This window comes from Erythrolamprus reginae, chromosome 9 (assembly GCF_031021105.1).
Source record: "Erythrolamprus reginae isolate rEryReg1 chromosome 9, rEryReg1.hap1, whole genome shotgun sequence".
Taxonomy (NCBI): domain Eukaryota; kingdom Metazoa; phylum Chordata; class Lepidosauria; order Squamata; family Dipsadidae; genus Erythrolamprus; species Erythrolamprus reginae.
In genome coordinates this window covers 13491543-13518126 of record NC_091958.1, presented here as the reverse complement: position 1 = coordinate 13518126, position 26584 = coordinate 13491543, and the positions used below count along the sequence as shown (strand labels likewise).

At 43.9% G+C, this 26584-nt stretch overlaps 1 protein-coding gene across 1 annotated transcript; it reads right to left on the bottom strand.

The window, feature by feature from the left end:
* Positions 1–1178: 1178 nt before the first annotated feature.
* On the bottom strand, positions 1179–23260 carry CTCF (CCCTC-binding factor). The gene is made up of 13 exons (XM_070760342.1): positions 23052–23260; positions 17459–17507; positions 17056–17169; positions 13920–14709; positions 12767–12937; positions 11686–11819; positions 9766–9886; positions 7037–7186; positions 6172–6332; positions 5878–6060; positions 4683–4818; positions 3910–4077; positions 1179–2852 (listed from the first exon to the last, which is right to left on the bottom strand). The coding sequence occupies exons 3-13, from the start codon at positions 17056–17058 to the stop codon at positions 2674–2676; spliced, it is 2196 nt and encodes a 731-aa protein (XP_070616443.1). The 5' UTR covers positions 17059–17169; positions 17459–17507; positions 23052–23260; the 3' UTR covers positions 1179–2673.
* Between the last annotated feature and the right edge of the window lie 3324 nt (positions 23261–26584).

Sequence of the window (26584 nt, the reverse complement as noted above, 5' to 3'; positions counted from 1 at the left end):
AGTCAGTCGTACTGGGAGTTGAAGTCCATAATTCTTTAAAAGTTGACACGTTTGGAGACTCCTGTATTAACACACGTCCAATGCAACTCAAGTAAGGAAATTTTGAAATCAGTTTTAAGTGAAGAAGCTTTATAGCAGACAAGCTCAGTTGCATAGAAATGGCAACTGAATTTTTGTGAAGAATGGCAATGTTTTGATATAATTAACCCAAACCAAAGTCTGCGTATGCACACTTAAGCACACCAAAAAAAGCGTACACAAAGCCTTGTGAAATTTCAAAAGAACCCTACTACATATATATTTATTATCTTGCAAGGTTTTTGTACTCTCAAGCAAGTTTTGGGTAGGAATGAGACTCTCAAGGTTTTGTCAATGTTTAAATTATCTTTTAAATGGGGATCCGTGTGCATTATCGAAGGGTATCTGCAGGTTCAGTGGCAGATCCCTACATACTGTATATTCTTTTCCCTTATAATAATAAACATTTAAAATGCCCTTTTAAGCCATATACATCTAACAGACAGTTGGCAATACTCACACTTAGCTAAAACATAACTAATAAAACCACAAAACCTGCTAAAGACATTCCCAACCTCTCCATTTTCTTCCCCTCGTGTTGATCCCCAGAACAAGGATGTTTCAATCTGCTGAATCAGAGGGATGTCTTTTAATGCCTTGCGGAAGCAGAGAAAATTCTCTTCTACCCGAAGCTCTAAGGGAAGACTGCTCCACAGACATGGGGCCAGATCTTAAAAGGCCCCGCAATTTTGATGTTGCTGTATGTGTCTGTGGAACAGTCAACCGACCCTTCCCTGCCAAACATAGGTCCCTCGATGGTGTATACCAACATCAATAGGTTGCCAAGTAATTTGGTGTGTTTAAAAAACTATAGGCTGAATTGCACTTTGGCATGAATACCATGCAATCATGGAACATTGCACATCTTCATAACTAGAAAGGAACAGCTTTTATTCATACCACTGTATAAGCAAAGCTGCCCTAAAGGCATAAGCAACTGCCAACTAATTTGAAATATATAAAAAAATATATGGGTTTTTTTAATAAGAAAAACTTTCTCCTCCCTGGCCCCAATAAAGCAAGATGTGCCCCGTAGGTTTGGTAAAATTGACCCCACCCGAGTGTCCCAAAAACTAGAAAGCACACACAAACACAGAGGATAATCATTATTATTTATTAGCTGTACAGCAGTATATTCTCCTTCCCATAGTCCAAACCCCTTTATACGTTTTATGATGTTTTATTTCATGTTGGTTTCCTAAAATAATGAAAAATATCACACAGTACAGCTAAGTACAAAAATGCATCAACCTAGAATTGGATAGCTAACCTGATAGCTCTCTTAAAAGCGATACATAGAACAAAAGTTCTTGGTTCTGAAATCAGCAAGACTGAGGCTCTATAAAAAGCTTACACGTTTTTAACATGTGATAGTCTGATATACAGGCATCCTTTTTTTTTTAAATTTCACATTATTCTTTATTTCATTTTTTAAAATTTTAATTAAACCCCAAATTTTATGATCACTGACCTAGTAAAATTTCCTGCCCTATGTTTTGATGGGCTGGGAAGCCCTATTACAAATTAACACCTTGGCTTTTAAACACAGAATTCATAAACACACACACGCACACCCGGAAAAGAAAAAAAAGGAGAGTGAGAGAGTGCAAAAAAAGTTATGACAACTTGAAACTCAAAAGGGCATTTTTAAAGGGACACACGCTTTGAGATCAAGTTCATGTACTAAGAAACTCAGCTGGGGTGTGGATGTCTACCCTTTAAAACCCAGGTAGAACTCTCCCACTGACTTGATAGGTTCCAGTATTTCATTCGGTACCAATTCCTGCATAATTCCTAGTTGCAATAGTTAAAAATGAGAGGGTTTTTTTTTCCTTTTAAACTATATAAGCCCCATCCCACCCCAAAAAACCTCTTAAATGGGGGAAAAAAAGATTAAAATGTAAAAAAAAAGTTATTTACAAGCTCGATCATTACAAAGATGCCTTGCAGACAGCAAAGCATCTGGGAGAAACGGGGTGGTGGTGAAGCATGCTGAACCTACAGTGCTGATGTAGTGCCGGGGAGGAGCGGGTTCGGGTAAGAAAAAAGCGAGACTAAAATGCAATATCAGTTTTACAACCCTCCTGAGTCTGAATTTACAATTAAAAAATCTCTAGACAGAAGAAAGAAAAAAAAAAGAAATGAAGCCGAGGGCTTCCAGAAATGCATAAACAGCTCCAGAACAGTCTGGGCAAAGTCCAGACAAAAAAGGCCAACCAACGGCCTGGCACTAGCAGTTAACTGGATTGAGTGATTTGCAAAAACGCCTTTAGGGAACTGAGAAAATCAACCAGCAAATTAAAAATAAAAATCACCTCATGTTCCATGATCCGGTTAGGTTAACATTAAACATAGAGGGGAGGGGGGGGGAGAGAGAAAATGTTCCAGGCAAATCACATCCTATCATCATTTGACGTTTTGTTGCCCAGGTTGTTTGGTAAAACGGTCTACAAAAAAAGGGGGGAAAAAATCGGTGCATTTCCCAAAGCCGAAAATAAGGTAAGAAGGAAAATAAAATAATAAAATAAAAACGGATTGAGCCAGTTCAAAAGAGCCCAGGCCAGTTCAGAGAAGAGCGTTTCAACCCTTCCTCTATCACCGGTCCATCATGCTAAGGATCATCTCTGGGGTGAGGTCTCCATTGGGCGCTTCTACTGCTGCTGGCTGAGTTCCAGGAGTAGCCCCGACAGTCTCTGCTTCTGTCTTCTTCTTCACTTCCACAATGTTTTCAATTACACCAGGGCTCTGGTCCTTCACCTGAATGATTGCTGTAGCTAATGGATAAAACAAAACAAAACAAAAAGAGAGGTGGAAGATAAATCAGGTTCTGCCTGGAGACCAGGTAAGTCTCTGACCTGCTTTGCCCCTTGCTAGCCAATTTCACAGCACCGAAGACAAAGGTAGCTGGGGAATTCTGGGAGTTGAAGTCCACAGGACTTAAATTGTCAAGGATGGACTCCCCATGGACTACATCAACCGAGAGGAGTCCTTCCAATTCACACATGCTGTGAAATCTAATTAATTTTATTTTGCCTTAATTATACAAGAATCACACTATGATATGTAGAAAATTAGGGCTGGGAAATTCTAGGAGTTGAAGTCCACAGGTCTTAAAAGTTGCCATGGTTGCACCCCTGAACTAAATCAACCCAGAAGAATCCTTCCAACTCAGATTCTATGAATCTTGCCTTAGTTACAAAAGAATCACACAATACAATATATAGAAAAACAAGACTGGGGAATTCTGGGAGTTGAAGTCCACAGGTCTTAAAGTTGCCAAGGTTGGATCTAAAGAATAGGACCTTCTTCTCAACGAGCCAGAAGTCTTTCAAATACTCATACGATACTGCAGTTGAGTGTTACAATAATGGCTAGGCAGGAAGAATATCCTGTCCTATTGCAGTTCTTTTGAGATTAAATGATTCTGCTCCTGGTTTTAAATTAATCACAGTTTGTGCTGTTGCTTGACCTGAAGCCCAAACCATGGTTCATATTAACTACAATAAGTAAAAGGGAGCCACAAGTCAGTGAATGTAACTTCTGACTTGCAGCTCGACTTCCACTCGTGATATCTTGAAATCTGTCTACAGCAAAATTGTGTTGGTGCTTCCTGCTAAAAGTAAGGATTGTGCAGGCCCCAAACCTAGCTTGAGATGGCCTTATGCAGATGTAGCTTGTGTTATCAGGTCCAAAAACAGCACCAAAGATACCCAGTTTCCCCGAACACAACTCTTCTAAGTATCCTCAAGCTCTTCATCTCACCCGATTTAACTTTCCTCTTTATTTATAAGACTGAGCCCTGCAGCCATTTGTAGAAAAATGGTAACTTACGTTGCGGCTGTTTGGGTTGATTGACTTTGGGTGGACGTCCTCTCCGCTTCTTGGCTGGTGGAGGAGTTGGGGCCACGGGTTCCACTTCAACTTCTGGTTCAGCCTCAACTTCAACCGCTGTTTCTTCTTCTGCCTCATTCTCATCCAATTCTGGTTCAGCATTTTCCTCTTTAATATGAGCAAGGATTTTTTGATATGTTAAATCAAGGCAACAAACAATGAAGACAATAAAATGTGAACTACCTAAGTGTGTTCCCCCTAAGCAAAGCTGTTGTGTTAATATTTCTACCAGAAAGAAGCCTTCCATTCAAAAGGTGGCCAGGCAAGAGCAATTTCACTTGGGTGAAATTACTTTGTTACCTGCAAAGCTTTGATGGAAAAGTGATGACTCTGTGTGTGTGTAAATGTTTACATACACCATGATTATATTTAGTTCCACTCTGAATATTTTAAACTGAAAGACGCCAATTATTATGAGACATATTATTAATGGAATGGCAGAAAGCTATACTGAAAACGAATATTTTCCTTGAACAATTTCAGATACATCAACAGCTTTCTTAAAAGAAGGAATATCTCCAAATATCTTTGCTGTACTCTTATCAAGGTTTCTCCGCCACTGCTCAAGAAACTGAAATGGCTGAGGTAGCTACTGGCAAGTTACTATTTTGTGCTCTGTTATAACAGCTGACAACATCTGCAGTGACTTATGAACCCATCAGCAAGTTCAGGAGATCTAAAACGTTTCTGGAGTTCTTCTCTCTCTTTCTTACCGCTGTCAGAAGAATCCTCTTTCTTGGAGCGCATCTTTCTCTTCCGCCCACGTTTTCCCTTCTTGGGCTCCCCTCCGTTCTCTCCTTCAACCCCATCGGGGCCTAAACAATTATCTGCATGCCTGGCCATTGTGTTCTGGTTAAAGAAAAACAGGCAAATGTTAGATGTTGGATGCTTGCAATGAGAGGTATCTGAACAATAGATCAAATAAATAAATAAATAAATAAATAAATAAATAATAAACAATCTCCCCCAATGAATCAGGAAATTCATTTAAAAAAATTGCCTTCAGGTCATTCTAGACTCCTGGCAATTATGTGTACAAGTCCCTGAAATTTTCTTGGAAGTGGTACCTCACTGCTTTCTTCCTGGGGGTGGGAGAGTGACTGGTCCACGGTTACTCATTTCTAAAGGTGGAACCAGAACTCACAATCTCCTTTAAAAAAAAAAAAGAATCTTAATCGACTGCCAGCTTTTGGAAGAGCCACCAGCCAAGAATTAAGCTTGATGTGACCTGACCTTGGATCAAACTGCCTCAATTTGCAAGAACATATGACATGTTACGTGTCAAAGACCACATGGCTCAAGCAGCTTGAGGCAAGAGATAGAAAAGACACCTTGCCCCCATCAAAAAAAGGAAGAAGGCAGTAGCGTGTAATAAAACAAGACTGTGCAACTTCAGTTGTCTCTTTTCTGCCACCCCGGGTGGAACACTAGGCTCACACTGTAAAAATGGGTGAGATCTGGGCTTATTTGACAGAGGATTTCAGAAGCTTTAAGAGGGAAGGAAAGAATATGTCAAACGTACGTCAGGCTTAATTGAACCTATGTTGTTCTTTAATCTTAATTTTTAAAAGTGGGAGGGGAAAACAAATAACCCCTTCCCACTAGGATTCAAGGCCATTGGAAGCTGGCAGCTGTGACAGTCCAGGCCACATTTCTTTGCCTTGAAGTTTCGCAGCCTTCAAACAGTTCCTGTTTTTAGAAAGCAGCAAATGCAGTCCAGATGATTCCCACAGCAGGGCTCGCAGAACACGAGCTCCGGCTGCGTTTGCCAGAAACATAACACAGGGGGAGACTTGGTGTTAAGAAACCATCCATCTCCTCTTATTTACTGGTACTTCACTTGGAGCACCCTGCAATGCTCCTCTCCCAACCCCCCACAATATCCTCCAATGTGTTCTGAGCACTTACACGGCGTGTGAATGTTTTGCCACACTTGGAGCAGACGAAGGCGGCTGGGACGAAGTTGGGATCGTGGTAGCGCTTGAAGTGCATGTCAAGCAGCTGCTTCTGCCGGAAGGTTTTGTCGCAATGGCTGCAGGCATAAGGCTTTTCTCCAGTGTGGGTTCGCTTGTGCATGATCATGTGCCGTTCCTGGAAGGAGTCAAGAGGGCAGGAGATCAAAAGGGAGCAAGGGCCCACAGACAGCCTGAAGGAGGTAAATGAAAACCAATTGGCGTTTCCTCGAAGGGCCCCCATCCTTACCTGTCGGCATGCATAGTCGCATTGGTCACATTTGAAGCGCTTCTCATTTTTGTGAGACTTCTGGTGCTGGATGAGTGCGTATCGCTCGTGGAACACAGCGTCACAGTAGCGACACTTCTTGCCCTGCTCAATGTAGCAATGCTGCTTCCGCAAATGGACCCCTGGAAAGAGACATGGAACCTTTTAAACTTTACATCTCATGGGGAAGAGCCTGAGGGATGTGAACATCTTCCCTCCAGCTGATTTTTATATTTAATGGAGCCACCAAGGTTCCTGCCTGACCATGTTAATTTAAAGCAAGTAAAAATGCCAGGATCTAGCGCAGTGATGGCAAACCTTTTTTTTCTTCAGGTGCCAAAAAAGCGTGTGCGTGTGCTATTGCACAGGCCCAAATGCCCACACCCATAATTCAATGCCTGGGAAGGGCGAAAACAGCTTCCCTGCCCCCCGGAGGCCGGAAACAGCCAGTTTCCCAACTTCTGGTGGGCCCAGTAGGCTCATGTTTTGCCCTCCTCCCTGGAGCCAAGGGAGGGTTAAAAACGCTCTACCCCATCCCCCTGGAAGCCAAAAATGTCCTCCCAGATCCTCTATGCGAGCCAAAAATCAGCTGGGCAGCACATACATGCACACTGGAGCTGAGCTAGGACAACGACTCATGTGCCAGCAGATACGGCTCCGCGTGTCACCTGTGGTGGGTATAGGTTCGCCATCACTGATCTAGTGGGTCTAGTGGTTAAAGCCCCAGGTTTGAAACCGTGAGACCCTGAGCTCCGATCCCACTTTAGGCACGAAAAGCTGGAGTGGTGAATTTGGAACAATCTCCCTCTCATTTTTTCGCAGAAACCCCAACTCCCGTAACACTCACCTAAGTCGCTCTTTCGTGCAATCACTGTGTCACAGTGGGGGCAGTGGAACTTGGCCACGTTTTCCGTGTGCTTCTGCAGGATGTGCATCTTCATGGTCCCGCTCTGGGTGAAGCGAGCGTGGCAAATGTAACACTCGTAGGGCTTCTCGCCTTTGGGGACCAGGAGGAAGAAATGGTTAGCTCAAGAGGCCGATATGGGGAAGGCGTTGTGGATTAAAGGATAAAGAATGCAAACTTGGATATATGGTTTAATCTGTTTGTTATATAAGGCAAAATCAAAACTTGGTTTTATTTGTTTGTTTATTTATTGGATTAGAAACATAGAAACATAGAAGTCTGACGGCAGAGAAAGACCTCATGGTCCATCGAGTCTTCGGAGAGGGGCGGCATACAAATCTAATAAATTATTATTATTATTATTATCTAGTCTGCCCTTATACTATTTTCTGTATTTTATCTTAGGATGGATATATGTTTATCCCAGGCATGTTTAAATTCAGTAACTGAGGATTTATCTACCACGTCTGCTGGAAGTTTGTTCCAAGGATCTACTACTCTTTCAGTCAAATAATATTTTCTCATGTTGCTTTTGATCTTTCCCCCAACTAACCTTAGATTGTGTCTCCTTGTTCTTGTGTTCACTTTCCTATTAAAAACACTTCCCTCCTGGACCTTATTTAACTCTTTAATATATTTAAATGTTTCGATCATGTCCCCCCTTTTCCTTCTGCTCTCCAGACTATACAGATTGAGTTCATTAAGTCTTTCCTGATACGTTTTATGCTTAAGACCTTCCACCATTCTTGTAGCCCATCTTTGGACCCGTTCAATTTTGTCAATATCTTTTTGTAGGTGAGGTTCATATGCCGCCCCTCTCAGAGGACTCATATGAAAAACCACATATACAGTGTTCCCTTGATTTTCACGGGTTCGAACTTTGCAAATAGCTTATACCACGTTTTTTCAAAAAATATTAATTAAAAAATACTTCATGGGTTTTTTCTATGCCACGGTTTTTCCCGCCCGATGATGTCATACATAATTGCCAAACTAATAATTTTTGCAAAAAAATAACAAAAAATAATAATTAGTTAATAAATAATTATGTTTATAAATATCAGGATTACTAAGTGTCTTATTCAATGGTGAATACCAGTAATAATGGTGAGTAAATTGTTGTTAAGGGAATGGGAAATGGTAATTTAGGGGTTTAAAGTGTTAAGGGATGGCTTGTGATACTGTCCATAGCCAAAAATGGTGTATTTACTTCTGCATCTCTACTTCGCGGAAATTCGACTTTTGCGGGTGGTCTTGGAACGCATCCCCCGTGAAAATCGAGGGAACACTGTACACTGTTTGTTTGTAGTTTCCTGCTCAATTCTCCTTTTTAGATGCTCTTGTATTTATTTCAGCAGTTATAGCTTTTCTCCATTTGCTCACTCTGGAGGAATATCTACATCCATAGTATACTATCAGAATCAGTAAGCTGAATTAGGATATGTAAAAATTCCTAACCCCTGAGTGCTAACATTGCACAGCATGCAAACTTAAAAAACCAAAAACAAACCCACCCACCCCCCAATTATTTTCTTTTCCAATTGAGAAAGGCTGAGTTAAGAGACCTGGGCAGAGCACAAATTAGGGATGAAATAGAAAGCCATAAAAATGCCAATGGTTAGCTCAAGAGGCCCAAACCATGCTTGTTTCACACATCATACTATATCTTAATTATGATCAAGTAAAAAACATTATTTCAAACTCTCTTTAACTGACCAAAACAAACTGTAGGTATTGTTAACAAATACGAGCTTACTAGTTAAGCAAACAAAGGAAAGAAAAGCAATTGTTTTAATCTGTTGTGAAAACAGTCTCAAAATTTAATTAAACTGTAAAACCTTTCCAATTATATAGAATAAATGTTGTACAGTGATCCCCCGAGTTTCGCGATCTCGATCTTTGCGAAACGCTATATCACGATTTTTCCACCCGATGACGTCACTCCCTTCCTTTCTCATCTTTCTTTCTCTCTCTCTTTCTCTATCTTGCTTCTTCCTCTCTCACACTCTCTTCCTCCCTCTCTCATCTCTTTCTTTCCTTCTCTCTCTTTCTCTCTCTCTCCCCCTCTTGCTCTCGAGCGGCAAGTGAGCAGCCGGGCGGGCGGGTGAACGGGCAAGCGAAGCGGCCGGGCGGGCGGGTGAACGGGCAAGCGATCTTGGGGTTTCCCCTTTGCCTGGGCGGCGGGAAGACCCAGGGAAGGTTCCTTCGGCCGCCCAACAGCTGATCTGCAGCCGAAGGAACCTTCCCTGGGTCTTCCCCGCCGCCCACACGCAAACTCCACCATCTGCGCATGTGCGGCCATGGAAAAAGGGGCGCACATGCGCAGATGGTGTTTTTACTTCCGCACCACATCCCGAAAAATCGATTATCGCGAGGGGTCTTGGAACGGAACCCTCGCGATAATCGGGGGATCACTGTATTAACTGCTATGAGAGAACCTGTTTTCAGTGCTTGCAACGTGTGCTTTACAAAGGTTTGAAATATCAGGAACAAGCATGAAACCAGGCTGGAAAGGCTTCCTCGTTTACCATCGCAGATTTTAACTAAACTCTCTGAAATCTTAAAATGAATGCCGTCCCTTGTAGGATGATCAAGAAATCATACACAAGCTAGAGAAAGGGCATTAAAGCACACACACTCGGTGCCATTTTTAACAAAAGCGTCACCCATACCAGAATGAGTCCTCATGTGCCTCTTCAGCTTGTAAGTGTCTCTGCTGGCGTAGCTGCACAAGCTGCATTGGAATGGCCGTTCCCCGGTGTGAGAACGAATGTGGCGTTTCAACTTGCTAACCTGAAACCCAAGAATATCAAAGAGAGGTTAGCAATGCGCAGATTAACTACAGCTAAGATTTTTTTTTAAAAAAAAATCTATGGGCTTTTGGAAGGATAGAATGAAAAGGCCTTTCAATAGGGAAAAACAAATGCAGGCTTAACTTGTTAAGATCGTTGTTAAGTCAAATGTTGACTTAACAAACAGTTGATTTAGTGACTGTACAAAGTTACAACAGTGGCGAAAAAAGTGACGTCGTGACCGTTTTCCACACTTGTGAACTTTTCTACGTAAGAACCAGATGTTCAAGATTTTTTTGCCTCTTCTCAAGAACCATTTTCCACTTACAAACCCGAGCCTTCGAAACTGTAACCAGAAAAGGTGGGGAGAAGCCTCCGTGGGGTCTCTCTAGGAATCTCCTGGGAGGAAACAGGGCCAGAAAAGGTGGGGAGAAGCCTCCGTGGGGCCTCTCTAGGAATCTCCTGGGAGGAAACAGGGCCGGAAAAGATGGGGAGAAGCCTCCGTGGGGTCTGTCTAGGAATCTCCTGGGAGGAAACAGGGCCGGAAAAGACGGGGAGAAGCCTCCGTGGGGTCTGTCTAGGAATCTCCTGAGAGGAAACAGGGCCAGAAAGGGTGGGGAGAAGCCTCTGTGGGGCCTCTCTTTGAATCTCCTGGGAGAAAACAGGGCCTCCACACTCCCTGTGGTTTCCCAATTGCATGCATTATTTGCTTTTCCATTGATTCCTATGGGAAAAATTGCTTCTTCTTACAAACTCTTCTACTTAAGAACCTGGTCATGGAATGAATTAAGTTTGTAAGTAGAGGTATATCTGCTGCATTTCTCCTGTTCAATACATTTTCCTGAAACTACAGTAATGTAAAAATGTAGGTAGTCCTCAACTTATGAGCACAATTGAGCCCAAAAATTCTGTTCCTCTCCAGACATCGGTTAAATGAGCTTTGCCCCATTTTATGTTCTGAAAACACTGCAGTTAAGTTACTAACATGGTTGTTAAGTGATTCTGGTGTGCACACTGACTGTATCAGGAGGTTGCAAAAAGGAATCATGCCATCCCAGGACTCTGCAACGGTCATAAATATAAGTCAGTTGCCAAACGTCTCTTTTGATCACATGACCATGCAGATGTGGCATAAGTCATAAATGTGCAAAATGGTGATAAGTCACTTTCCCCAAACTTTTTTGAAAGGTCACTAAATGAACTGTTGTAAGTCAGGGACTGCCTGCAGTTGTCCAGGAAGTTGCTTAATAAAGATGATCTGCCTTGAGTGCAAGAATGCAAAGAGTAAGCCAAAATAATAAATATTAACAAGAATCTGTAACTAATCTGAGACAGTTCAGCCTTGACTTTGTAAATAATTGAGCAAAATCTAATTCTTTGAGATCTCATGTGCCAGAAACTCAAGCTTTGGATGTGGCAAAATTATAATCCTTAAAATGGTCCAGGTGACACTGAACTTAAACTTAAAGGTAGATCTGCAACGAATTTATACACAGAAAGAGGCAGCATTGAAGTTCCACTTTACATTAGCCACAATGTCCCTGAATGATGGACCTACCTGAACACTTTAAGATCCAGAAACGTTAACTATGAAAGCAACTCTTTCAGAGCTCCAAGCAAAATACTGAATGGGAAAATTGGTGTAGATCAGAGGTCTTCAAACTTGGCAACTTTGGCAGCTATGCTGGCTGGATAATTCTGAGAGTTGAAGTCCACAAGTCTTAAAAGTTGCCAACTTTGGGGACTCCTGGTGTAGCTATTATAGAATAGCAACAATACAAAACTAGACATGAAACGCACCTCCACACTGGCATAGTCACACATGGAACACTTGAATGGCTTCTCATGGGTATGTTTATAGCGGCGATGTCGAACCAATTCTCCGCTTGTCACGAAGGCCATGTCGCAGTCTGGGCACTTGTGAGGACGAGTACCTGATGGATTACGGAGATGGGAGAAAATTCAAACAGGCAATGGCTTCATTTGACCGATACCACAAAAAACATGCAAGTCTCAATTGTGCTATTTTATTTTTAAAAAGGAGATCGCTTCATACTGTATGTAATACTTGTGTTCTGATTACATATAAAGTATTTTTAAGACTGCGGTCTGCAACCTTTCCAGCTCCACAGGCTAGTGGTGGCAGGAGGAAGGGATGGTTTCGCACACATGTGCCATTTTCACAAATGCAGCTTCACATGTACATGTGCACTCGTCCACCACTTCCGTGGCCTGGTTCCAAATGGGCTTCGGCCCACCACCACAGACTGGGGATTGGGAACCCTGTTTTAAGAGGTAGGAACTAACAAGTTACAAGGTGTCCAGGGGGAAAGCATTTTGAAATTCCCTGACATTTCCCTGTAACTTGCGATCTGGCGATCTAGTTAAGGCACGGTCGTAGATGACGTCATACCAAACGGCTAATCCATGGAGAAATATCGGTAGCTAAGGAAGCAACTTGTTGCCAGTTATTCTCATTTTTGCTTGACTCTGCCAGGCAGTGCGATCCGTTTTTAAAAAAAAATGATTTTCCCGACTTTTAAACATTTTAATAGTTTGTTTTTTCCCCATGATTTATTCTGTTTTTTTCACAAATTCCCTGACAATTCCCGAACCGCCGATTTAGCTGATAATTCAAATTTCTCTGTTTTCCAGGTTTGCTGGATACCTTGAAGTTATTTATATATAAGTCAAGATAATATTCTCTTACTATGCTATGTAACTGGTACTCAATTTATGTGCTATACATTTCTGATGCACCAGAAATGCACATATATTCACAGCAGGGCTCGATCAAACTTTCCATTTGCACCTCCCAAATCAGCAGTTACTCCAAGGAGCCTATTAGAAAACGGCATGACAGCATCTCCTTCAGTGGTACCTGTGTGAGTGTTGAGGTGATTTCTCAGCAGTGTGACTGTCCGGAAGGCTCTGCCGCAAAGATGGCACTTGTGCGGCCTCTCGTCCGTGTGGCTTTTCATGTGACGGTCCAGGTTCGAACGCCGGGGGCAGGTGTAGCTGCACAGTTCACACTGGAATGTCTTCTTCACCCCTATTCAGAAAAGGACGTTCAGTGCTCTGAGGCAGAACCTGCTGCCTCCCATTCTCCCTCCCAATTTCCATCCCTAAGACAATATGCCCAATTAAAAGGATAAATGTGCTGCGCATCTGAGGGAACCGAGAGAAAACTTTGGTCGTTATCAAGGACAGTAACTTGATTTGTATCCTGTCTTTCTGTCTAATGGGCAGAACGCAGAGGATCAGCTACATTAACTAAGCTATAAAACACAACAGAAATCACTTGGGGGAGCAATCCTGTCTTTGCTGAAGGGAAACGGCATCTGGCCCGTTAGTTATTGTGAAATCTATCCACCTGAATGTGAAATTCGGTTATTTACTTATTTAATTGACATTTATGCTGCCCCTCTCCGAGGACTCAGGGCAGGTTACAACATATAACAGAACAATATAATGTCCTAAACCCAATTCATTTTAATTAATAATCTAAAAACACAAACTCCATAAAAGACATTCATTCCCATTCAATCGACTTACTCACAACACATTCGTAGGCCAGGGGGCTAGAGTCTAGTGGCCCCAAGCCTGATGGCATGATTCTTGAGACTCTTGTGGAAAATGAGGAGGGTGGGGACAGTGAAAATCTCTGGGGGGGAGCTGATTCCAGAGGACCGAGGCCTCCACAGAGAAGGCTCTTCCCCAGGCCCTGCCAAACAACACTGTCTACTTGACTGGACCTGGAGAAGGCCAACTCTGTGGAATCTACCAGATCACTGGGGCTCGTGTGGCAGGAGGCGGTCCGGTAGGTTATGTGAAAACATGTGCTGAAAACCATACCTTTCAAGGAAGACCTAGGCCACAATTAAGTCATCATCAAGACTAGTCTTTCTGAACCCGTTTTTTAAATCAATTGAACCTCTACCCTGGATATATTCAAGAGCTGTGGGATAATTAATATGCAGCACAAATCGTGAAGGCCTATCCACCCAGCCTCCAGGTTGAACTGCACAGTATACCTTTCTTTTTAATTTTTGTTGGCTTGGGGGGCTTCATGTTGCCCACCACTTTCTCGGCGTTGACGTCCGAAAGCAAGCCTTCCTGCTGCTCCTCTTCAAAATCGTACACCGAGACGTCCACGTCTTTCCCCTCCTCAGTGTAACGGAGTTTGCTTTTTTTGGTTTTCTTTGTCTTTTTGGTGGGGGGCTGATAGTCTGGGTCTTTCTGCCAGTTGGGGTCCTCCTGAGGCTGAAGTTCCCCCTGCTCCAGGGTCTCCACCTCGCCATTGGCCCCAACCTTTACTACCTGGAAGCCTTCTGGCAAAGGGAGCGTGTGGCAGATCATGGGCTCCCCCTCCTGGAGGCCACCCTTGGAGACCTCGTTTTCATAGGCCCCCTGAAGTTCTTCTACGGACGTGGTAGCAACAGGGACAGACACTGGGATGGGCACTTGTACAAGCTGGAGTTCGCCCAGGTTGATGGGCTGCTCTTCCATGTTCACAACCTGCAGGGTGATTATTTGGGTGTCGTCCACCGTGGCGTCAGCGTCTTGTGACACGGCGCCTTCTATGACCTCGGTCTTCATCTGAAGCAGCGTTGGATCAATCTGTTCCATCATGACCATCTGAACGCCGGCGTTAACCTCCTGTATTACCTCAGTCCCATCTGCTTGGTTGGGCGGCATCGGGCAAGGATCCTCTTCCTGCCCGCCTTCCCGGCGTCTTTGATAGGTCTTGCGATCTTTGCCTTTAATGAAAGTTTCAGACTCTTCCACAATGGTTTCAACGGCTTCTGCTTCCATGTCACCTTCCTGGTGGAGAAACAAAAGGAGAACACCTCACTTAAGCATTCACTTTTGGCACCCTGCATGAAATGATGGAGGAGATTCTCAGGACCTTTAAAAAGCAATTGGGTCGGATAAATGGGACAGATTGCAGCTGCTGAGAAAATGACAAGACTTCTTGTATTGTTAACCATTACCAAAATCACAGGCACCATTGAGCCCAGTGACTTAACTGCTAACCCCGTTGCTTTCTTGGGCAAAACTAGAAGAGGAATGAATGGGCTCTGGTAGAACAGCTTTACTTTATAACTCTCAATCTGAACGTGCCCAAATGTTTCTTGTGTCCTGTGCCTCTCGCAGTAAGAGAATCGAACCACTAGGGAGCAGTAATGCGACAGTATCTGCTTCGGAGCAGCACCTCCCTGCAGGATCCAGCTCTTCCTCCAATGAAAATTAGAAAAGCTACTAGAGAGTTTGTGGACAGGAACAGGGAAGTGATAAAGGACAGAAGGAAGAAACAAAACACGCTTCCCTCGTCCATGCCCACCGAAGCTATTCTTGGGTACAGAGAACAAGAATGGAGATCACTGAAATGTGTTTAAGATGCAGAAGGACAGGCTGTGCTGGGGGTGGAGTCAAGAGAGGAATCAGCCTGGAGTCCTTATGTTCTCATATGCAATCTAAACCCCAACTCCTTGAAATCCATTACAGTGATCCCCCGAGTTTCGTGATCTCGATCTTTGCGAAAGGCTATATCGCGATTTTTCCACCCGATGACGTCACTCCCTTCCTTTCTCATCTTTCTTTCTCTCTCTCTTTCTCTATCTTGCTTCTTCCTCTCTCACACTATCTTCCTCCCTCTCTCATCTCTTTCTTTCCTTCTCTCTCTTTCTCTATCTCTCCCCCTCTTGCTCTCGAGCGGCAAGCGAGCAGCCGGGCGGGCGGGCGAACGGGCAAGCGAAGCGGCCGGCCGGCCGGGTGAACGGGCAAGCGGTGAGCGATCTTGGGGTTTCCCCTTTGCCTGGGCGGCGGGGAAGACCTAGGGAAGGTTCCTTCGGCCGCCCAACAGCTGATCTGCTCCGCAGCGCGGCAGCAGCGAGGAGCCGAAGATGGGGTTTCCCCGTTGCCCAGGCAACGGGGAAACCCCATCTTCGGCTCCTCGCTGCTGCCGCGCTGCGGAGCAGATCAGCTGTTGGGCGGCCGAAGGAACATTCCCTAGGTCTTCCCCGCCGCCCACACGCAAACTCCACCATCTGCGCATGTGCGGCCATGGAAAAAGGGGCGCGCATGCGCAGATGGTGTTTTTACTTCCGCACCACTACATCCCGAAATATCGATTATTGCGAGGGGTCTTGGAACGGAACCCTCGCGATAATCGGGGGATCACTGTAACTCTTATCTAACATCAATTTAGAGTTGACCATTCATTGACTAGATTCTTGGGTATAGGCATGGGCAATAAATCAGTTTAATTGGAATTTAACTTGTGCTCCTGATTCTTCGTGCTTGACAAGAGCCCCAGAAATCAGAAATGTTAATATGCAGCTTCTGCACCAAGGGCACCAGACTATTTTCTTTGCAATCCAAGATTATGTTTTTTTTAAAAACCCACACAAACAACCCGTCCCTCCAATTCCTTACGCGTCTAGTTTTGGGAATTGCTTTGTTTTAAGAAAAGGGATGAATTAAGGAGAGGAGGAGGATGCCATTTTATTTCAATGTTCTGATTTTGGCATTGCTGAGGTGATGTCCAAAGGAAATTACCATATTTTTTGGAAAACAAGATGCACCTTTCCCTCCCTAAAAGTGGTTGAAAATTTGGGTGGGTCTTATATTCTGAATGCAGCTTTTTTGAAGCTCCCCCACCCATGAGGTGCTAATGAACTTCCCCCTTGTTTTCATTTGTACTCCCTCCCAAAAAAATTTTCCCAGCCCTAACGAGGTGCTAAGGATCTTGCAGGATTTTTTTCATTGCCTAATCCCTCTAAAGAAGTTTTCTTCCAGCCCTAAGTCTTTGCAGGCTTTTTTTCATTGCTACTCACTCAGAATAAGGTTTTTTTCAGCCCTAACCAGGGGATAAAATAATGTGCTGAAGCTAACCAGACTAAGGATGCTAGGCAGATTAATAGATCTATTGATGGCAGGTAGATCTTCCCCCCTATTTTCCTTGCCAAAAACTAAGGTGCGTCTTATACTCTGAAAAATATGGTAGGTAAAATTGGTATTGCAACATAGAATGTAATGTTCCTAAAGGTATTACAATAACTAAAATCCTAGATGTCTTTTACAAATGCAAGGAAACCGAAGTATTCAGGTTTGTGAAGAAGCTTGTTTGTTTTAGTAAATCCCTTTTACCATATAATAGCTGCTCACCATTGTGGTACATCAGTCACATAAAATTATCTTCGTTGTTTTCTTTTTCCCAAGATAATTTCTTATTCTGGTATGACTTGTTTGGCTACAGGCATTGTACCTTGGTCTGGTTATCTGCAAAGATGAAGCAAGGCTTAGAAAGACTGAATAGCAATACACTTTCAGCAAGAATAACTGACATTAAACATAGCAATAACTATTTAGATAGCTTTGAAAAGAGGATAAGATGATCAATGTAAACTATAATTAAGTATCTACCATGATAATATACTGAAAACCCTTTATTTCAAATAAATAGAATTCTAGATATCACTAAACAGAGGGAGATAATTGCATCCAGAATACCCAGGTCATTGTTTGGAAATACCAGCCTTGTTGAAGAAGATATATTTTCCTTACTTACCCCATAAAATCAGCCTATTATTCCTGCAGTTTTTGTTTTCAGCTGAAACCTGGAAAAACAAAAACATTTCAGGATTTATTTCTGCCAAACCAATCAACGGAGGATACATTATTTATTCCATCCAAACAAAATGCATTTCCCAAATGAAACATGTGCTCTTTTTGGTTTAATCCAAAGCTGGTCAATAAAAAAACATAGTACTTCTAGCACTTTGTATAAGGATGGAGGTGCATGATGTAAAGATAGGAATACCACCCAGCCAATTCATTTCCCCATTATTCTTCAGCAGCCACACATACTGTTTTTTATAAGGAGAATGAGCTGAATTAAGTGGTATGTTGTTAGAGTAAAAGACAAAGCTAACAATGTTCCTTTAAGTTGAAACCGAAACCAGAAGATCCAGAGGGAGAACTTGCCTGAAGGCGAACCATTTAAACCAGGGGTCTCCAACCTTGACAGCTTTAAGCCTGGTGGACTTCAACTCCCAGAATTCTAGCAGTCTGCCAGGCTTAAAGTTGACAAGGTTGGGAGACCCCTGGTTTAAACTATGGTACTCTCAAGGCTCCCTGTCTTGGATTGGTAGGAAAGGCACAAGGCTAAGCAGAGGCAGCAGCCACTGAAGGACTGTGATATTAAAGGCTTAAATAGCAAAGGTCCTTAAAGAGGACAATGGTAGACTATGGTTGGTATGGGTGACCTACTGAAGAGAACCTAGTGGCGACTGAAGAGGCCACAGTGCCACTACTAAAATGGGCCAAGTGACTACCAACTTCAAGATCTTGTCCATTATTATAAACAAATAAAGAATGGGATCCAGTTGTACAGGTTCTCCTTGACTTACAACAGTTCATTTAGTAACTGTCCAAAGTTATAACAATGCTGAAAAAAGTGACTTATTACTGTTTTCCATACCTCTGACCATTGCAGCATCCCCGTGGTCATGTGATCAAAATTCAGACATTTGACTGCTGACTCATACTTATGCTGGAGTCACATGACAATCTTTTGTGAACTTTTGACAAACAAAGCCAACGGAGGATCCAGAATCACTTAACAACGATATTACCAATAACTGTGGGGATTCACTTAACAACTGTGGCAAGAAAAGTCGTAAAATGGGGCAAAACTGACTTCACGAACTTCTAACTTAGCAACACAAATTTTGGGCTCAATTGTGGTTGTAAGTCGAGGACTACCTGTCATTTGCTCTGTGTCTTTGGGCTTGACACAGCTTGGTTTTTCTACTGTAAGAATTTATTTATCGATCTGTTCCAACTCTACCATCCAAACAGTACAAGTTGCCTGTGTTTCAGAGCAGTTATTTATATGTATTAAAAAGCTCATTTACTATCACAATATAAAATAATATATTGATTTTTAAATTTATATATATATAAATCTAATTTTCTGTCTGAATATTTGTACAGTAAATTCCTAAAATATTATTTTATGGCTCAAAGTAATTCAGAGTATTTCAATTAATCGATTCATCAAGTCCTGTCAGAAACACTCAGGGCACATTCAGTCTTTTGCATAGCTACTAACTGAAAAGCCAACACAATTATGTTAGAGGTACAGATTGATACTAGATAAATCCAGACATTGAATGTAAGACTAGATAAGTATCTGATTCCATGGCAAAGTGAGTGCAGTTAACCAACTGACGGGAGAGCTCTACACAAAACCCAGGAGATTATTTCCAAAGTGTAACAGTTTGTAATACTGAATCATATTTCACAATATGCTATGAACCATTCAGCAAAACGTAGTAAAGAATAAGCCTTCTCTAAAATCAATGAAACTGCAATGCAGGTTAAAATTCTATTTGTTACAATAATATAGAAGTCATGTAATACTTGCTAGATTGATTCAATTAGTTCCAAACTTTAACTAAGCCCTAACCTTTTGTTCTTGTGGGTTTTTAAAAATTCTTTATTGAAAGGATAGGATACAGAATATAAGCAAAGTACCAAGATACATAACCACGACAAAATTAAAGCGAACAATAGATAAAAATAATAAAAAGGAAAAGAAAAGCAAACAGAACAAATCTACATTCTATATATTAAACTACAGTCTGTTTTACAAAATATACAATATAATAGCATTGTCAAATACACTCAATACTATATTAACAGTATACAAAAATTATAATATCATAACATGTATGCAAAAGAACCTATTGATTTATGCTCTGATTAAGTTATAGATTTCCAAAACTCAATCTTTAATATTTGTTATACAATCACTTCTAAATTCTCAATATTGTTTTTCCAATGCTAAACCCATCATGTAACTCAGATTATAACTCAGATATAATATTTATATAATATTATATAATATTACTTGGTAACATAATTCAACATTATATATTTAACAATTCAAGATTTTCTGCATAAATCATATACATTATTGAACTTCTGATAAAGATACATTGTGGATTTAACTTTTAATCATTTAACTTTTTTGTATAATGCAGTATTAGGCTGAAGAGTACAGAATGGTAATTTAAGAATCATATGATGTTCATGATAGCTAAAGGATTAAAATGAAAAAGAAGCCAAGTGTAAAAAAGAACAATTAATTTGGTTCTTTGGCAATGAAGTGCACTTGAGGAAATAGACTGAAGAAATGGATAAAACCTGAGAACTGTGTTTTTAAAATACAAATAACTAAGCTATCTGATGAAAAGACCATATTATCTAAAGGTAATTATTTAAAATTATATTTTGGAAACTTTTAATTTGTTTTCTATGTCAAAAGCAGAATTTTAACCCTAGGGGTAAAATAGCAATTGTTCCCAGCTGTCAAAACCCTGTTGAAGGTGCTGCTTTAATGAATATCCAATCTATGAATCCTTACTTTCATGTGCAACCTCAACAACTCTAATAACTTCCATCCATCCTGATACTTATTCTAGCCTTTTCATTCATTAACATGCAATCGTATGTTTAATCCACAGTGTATCTCATTTTGTCTTTGGTTTGAATACTATTTATGCTATTCAGCTCACATACTGACTTTTTTCATTCCAATTCAGAGTATTCTATGCTATGGTTATTATCACACAAATCCTCAGATAATGATCTCTTCCACCCACCATGACTTGGCTTAATTCAGGTTTTCTAATACATTTTAGTAACATAAGGTACAGATTAGGTCATTAATCTCAGTCACTTCTTCAGTACATGCAAGTGTTGTACTAAAGCCTATGGGATTGGGCAACATATAAATCAATTAAATTAAATTTAGTGGTAATGGTAAATATAGCAATGCTCGGTTTTGGCAAATATTGACTAGTGTGCACAAAAGCAACCAAAGGCCAATTTTGCCCTAAATTTATTAACAGAATTTTATGCAGGATGGGATTTCTACTATCTAATCTAGAAATTATCTTGTAGACCAATATAGCCTGATTCCCTCAATGGAGAGAGATATTTGCCCTCATGCTGAAAGATACTAAATTCATGCTACATCAACTTACAACCTAAAAAATTCAAGGTAGCATTGTTTTTGTAATTCTAAATCAGATGCCTGTTGAAACTGGAAAGAACCGCTTTTAAACATGGAGGAACACCTTTGCCTGTTTAAAGCAAGCTTGTGATGCAACCCAAGATTTTATCAGGGGCAATTACCCTCCATCCTTCTTCTGAGGTTTCTATTTTCCCCATAAGCAACTGGTTGACATTTGAGAAAACAAGCCTTAAAGAGACCTTTGGTCTGATCCTGCCCAGCTTCTCCTATTTATTACAAAAGGCTCTGGGCTATCATCTCTGATCTTGCCTAATTTGAGGAAGAGAGTCAGCAGGCCCACCAGCTTTCCACCACCACCAGCTGCTCTGTGGAGCATCAGCTTCCTTCCTCCCCAACTGTCAAACCTTCCAACCCAAAAAGCAAGGCAGCCAAAAACAGAGCATAAAATAAATAAGATAAAATAAAATAGAGATCAAACCCTGCCCTACAATCAGAAAGGGAAGGGGTGTGTGGAGGGGGGGGGGAGCCATGCAGATTTCAAGGCTTGCCAGCATTAAACCCCAGGAACATATGGCACGAAGATGGGCAGAGAGAAAAAAAACAAAAAACCCGCAGCAGCCTGTGCCTGGCCTCTATTTCCCGGCTGCCTGAAATGCAGATACCAATCGGGGAAATGCAAAACCGAAATAGATCTGAACCGGGAAAGGCACGTCCAATGGATCCGAATTGAAGAAAAGGCAGAACCAATATAGTTCGGAATGGAGAGGCACATCCAGTGGATCCGAATCGGGCAAATTCAGATCCAGTGGATCCAAACTGAGGAAAGGCAGAACCAATTAAGGTTGAGGCACATTCAGTAGATCCAAATCGGGCAAATGCAGAGCCAGTGGATCCGAATTGAGGAAATTCAGATCCAGTGGCTCCGAATGAGCCAAATGCAGAGCCAGGGGATCCGAATGGAGAAAAGGCAGAACCAATCGAAGAAAAACACATCCAGTGGATCCGAATCGGGGGCAAATGCAGATTCAAACCAGGCAAATGCAGACCCAAAGGATCCGAATCGAGGAAATGCAGATCCAATCGATCCGAATCGAACGGGGGGACGGGGAAAAGCCAGAGCTACCAATGGGCCCAGAAAGGAGAAGATCCGGGATTTCATTTGGATGGGTGGGTGTGAGGAACACGAAGGAAGGAGAGTCCTCCCCCCCCCCGGGGCCCCTCCGCTGCCCATTCTCCCCTTGCGGAGTCGCAGGGCGAGAGAGGCCGGTGGGGGGGGGGGGGAGAGAGGGAAAGAAAAAGGCGAGCCGGGGGCTGCGGGGCGAGCTCGGGCGTCCCCGCCTGGCGCTCGCCCGCTCCTGCATGGCGCTGCAGGCTCAGCCTGCCTTGCAAGAGGGAGCTCGAGTCCCGCTCTTTGAGCTGCTCGCAGGCGCCTCTCACTCCGCAACGCGCACAGCGAGGAGGCGGCCGGCGGGAGCGGGCGGGCAGGGACGGACGGACGGGCCGAGCGGACCAGGCGACCCGCAGGACGGACACGGTCAGCCGGGAAGGGAGGAGGAAGAGAAGGCGGCGATGGCTGCGGCGGAGAAAGAAAGACCGGTTGGGCGAGGGGAGGAAAAGGCGAAGGCGGCGGAAGCGGGAACCGGGAAGCCGCGGAGGCCTCCGGGGAGCCGGGAGGGCGGTGCTGCTGAGGCGGGGGTGACGGGGAGAGGCCGAGGCGGCGGGGGAGGCCGTTGCCGTAATGGCGGCCAAATCCTCAAAGCGTGAGGAGAAAGATTGGGGGGGGAGGGGGTAAAGCGGCTTTGGCGCTTTCCTCAGGGCGGCCCGACGTCGCCTCAGCGCGGCCTCGGGGCTCTCTTGGCGCCGTGTGGGCGTCCGAGGGCCTCACAGGGCGTCGTTTGGCCAGGCGCGGCCTGGTTCCGGCGTCGAAGCGCTGCGCGGTGGGGCCGATGGGCGGCAGTACCAGGGCCGGCATGAGGGCGCTGGGGACGGTAGAGGGAGACAAAGCCCCGCTCCCCATCCTCGGCGGCGGCGCCGCCGCGGCGGCTCCTAAGCCCGAGCCCCATCGTGACACCTAGAGGCCGGAGAAAGCGACTGCAAAAAAACCCCCCGCGCCGCTTACCTGCCCCGCCAGAGGCGCCTCCAGGCCTCCCTTGCTGCCCCCGGGCCCCGCCCCGGTCGGGGCTCCCGCCAAAGCGCCCCTCTTGCCGTTGCCCCCACCGCTAGCGGCCACCGCCAGCGCCCAGCACCAGCTCGCGGTTTAATCGCTCCACAGTTCGCCTCAGACACAAAATGGCGGACGGAGCGCCGAGTGCGCCTGCGCGGAGCCCCGGCGGCCGCGGCAAGCCGGACCCGATCGAAGGGAGGAGGGAGCGGGAGAAGCGGGCCGCGCGCGGGGCACCATGGGAGAAAACGCTGGGCGCTAACTTTAAATGCCGGCGGGCCGGGCGCGCGGGCAGGCACCGTGACGTCACGCCCCCTTCCCGCCGCGCGGGCTGGGGAGGGTGGCGGTGAGGCGGGGTGGTCCGTGTCCCGGAGCTCTCTGACCGGACGTCTCTGTTTGACTTGTCCGCCTTTACTGGGTCGGGTCTGCGGGCCAAGAAGGGCACCGCGCCCTCCCGAGATGGGTGTCGACCGAGGCGGAGCGGTTTGGGCGGGAAGAGGCTGAGGCGAAACAAACGGCAGCTCGGAAACTTGGGTGGGCGGGGAGAGGAATCTTTTCCCTCTTCGCGCAGAGTCGCGTCGCCCTCTGGCGCCCCCTGCAGGCGGTGCTTTCAAGCTGGCTAAATGTGGGAGGGAGAGAGATTGAGCTTGACACACTCTGGGTTAGCAGGAGGAAGCATGTATGCATCAACATGCCCATGTTTCTCCAGCACTGGCTGCCAATTGGCTTTAGTGTTGGTTATGACCAGCGGTGGGCTATGAGCCGGAACGCTAAACTGCGCTCGCCACCGCAACTCCTAAATTCTTGTGGGACCAGCACGATTTTGCTGCTGCACCCATGGAAGTAGCAAAATCGCACATGGAGTTGCAGGTAAGCCTCACCTGCAGAGAGCCGGTAGAGGATGTTTTCGCCCTCCCTAGGCATTGAATTATAGGTGTGGGCACTCACGCATGCGCGATAGCGCACACGTGCTTTTGGGACCCAGGTTCGCTATCACTGGTACAGCTCATCCGCCACAGGCCTGCCGGGAGCCTGCAAGGGTCATCAGTTGCTAAATATCTGAATTTTGATCACGCAATCATTGGGAAGCTGCAGTGGTTGCAAGTGTGAAAAATGGTCATAAGTTACTGTTCAGTCCTGTTGTCACTTTGAACAGTCACTAAATAAACTGTTATAAGTCGAGGACTACCTGTAGGTGCGCCACTGCAAACTTTGGCAGACAAGCGTAACAGAGTGCCCACAGCTGGGCCAATGGAAAGACTTTCAGGTATTCAAAATCTGAGAATATAGTGGCTCACCGACATAGTTCCCTCTAAGCTGAGCAGTGAGCAATCGCTCACTTAAAAATCATCATCAACTCAGAGTTTTCCAAACCTGCCCAGAAGCCGAGAGGGAAAGAGTGAGAGGGAAGGAGAGAGAGAGGAAGAGAGAGAAACAGATAGAAAAAAGAGAGGAAGGAAAAGAGAAAGAAAAAGAATGGGAGTAAGGAAGAGAGAAAGAAAATCAAAATCTAGTTTGAAACTAGCTCAACTATTTAAGTGGCATTTTGATATTGATAGAGTTGCCCTATTATGAGCTCACTGTTATAGACACACAGTACAGTATTTTATTTTGAAATTCTCTGAGGCAAAACAGGGTGGGTTTTTTATTTGTTTGTTTATTTATTTATTTATTATTTCTGTGCCGCCCAGTCCCGAAGGGACTGCCGCTCAGACACTATACTTTTCCGCCCACCCCCCCAAAAAAATTAGAGGGAACACTGCTCACCGATGCCAGAATGGGTCTTAATTGCAGAATATCATAAGATGATATAGATGGGCATTGCGGCTAAAAGTTGCTGTCCAGAGTCATGCATATTTTGCCAGAGGCATAATACAGTAGCAAGAAACACGATCAACTGGTTGGAGGCCTTTCAAAAGAGAGTTATTACTTTCCTTGAAATTTCCAAGGACAGTACAGTATGTCCTCAATGGGTAGATTTCACATATCCCATTAATCCATAGGAGTTAATCATGTGCTGCTTTCAGAACAGGAAGTGATTGGAGATTGGAAGAGGCTAAGATCAGTGGTGGCTTGCTACCAGTTTACCCCAGGTCAGTAGCGGGGTGCTCCACCCACCTGCCTGGACCTCATTGAGGATGATCTGCGCAGAAGCACGGTGCGCATTCACAGATCTGAACCGGCAAAACGACTACTGGCTAAGATCTCTCTATCTATATATCTGCACCAATGAAAAGCTGTGGCAAGGGGGGCGTTTGCCCAGGTTCGCCTGGTGCACCAGTTGCGGCCCTATCTGGACCGGAACTCACTGCTCACAGTCACTCATGCCCTCATCACCTCGAGGTTCGACTACTGTAATGCTCTCTACATGGGGCTACCTCTGAAGAGTGTTCGGAAACTTCAGATTGTGCAGAATGCGAGAGCAATCATGGGCTTCCCCAGGTATGCCCATGTTACACCAACACTCCGCAGTCTGCATTGGTTGCTGATCACTTTCTGGTCACAATTCAAAGTGTTGGTTATGACCTATGAAGCCCTTCATGGCATCAGACCAGAATATCTCCGGGACTGCCTTCTTTCGCACGAATCCCAGCGACCGGTTAGGTCCCACAGAGTTGGCCTTCTCCAGGTCCCATCGATGAAACAATGTCGTCTGGCGGGACCCAGGGGAAGAGCCTTCTCTGTGGCGGCCCCGGCCCTCTGGATCAACTCCCCCTGGAGATTAGGACTGCCCCCACCCTCCTTGCCTTTCGCAAACTCCTCAAAACCCACCTCTGCCGTCAGGCATGGGGAAATTGATTCCCCTGGGCCGTTTCCACTTTATGTATGGTCTCCATGAGATGTATGATTGTTTCTATGTTAAGGGTTTTAAACTGTTTTTTAAATATTGGATTTGTACTCTTTTTTCTTGTTGTGAGCTGCTCCGAGTCCTCGGAGAGGGGCGGCATACAAATCTAATAAATAATAATAATAATAATAATAATAATTTCATTTGAAAAAGACCTGCCTTCCAATCATGTAGGAAATATACATCAACTGCCTGTGCCCGCTGTTATCATTTCTTAACCACTGAAAAGGTAAAAAAAAACAAAACTCAAAGTCAGTTCTTGGTAACCTCATAGATGCATCCATGTGGATTTCTTGTGGCAACATTACAGAAGGGGTTGCTGTTAACCTTTTTCTGTTTTTCATTTTGTCTGTTTAGTGTAAAAATCTAGAATCTGGTAGCACCCTTTCTAAAAACAATTTATTTGTTTTTGCAATAGTTTATACATTTTTCCTCTTCTTTAAAATACTCAAATGCTTAATAAAGTGTATTGTCTCTGGACCCATTTGTTCATACAAAGTATTAATAAACTGGTAATGAGAGTAATATTAATATAACATCCATAATTAAAACACTAATGATTGCTTATAATAAAATTCTTACATCATTTACTTTATGCAATCATGATAATATTGGTAATAAGCTGCCAGCAAACGATATCAAC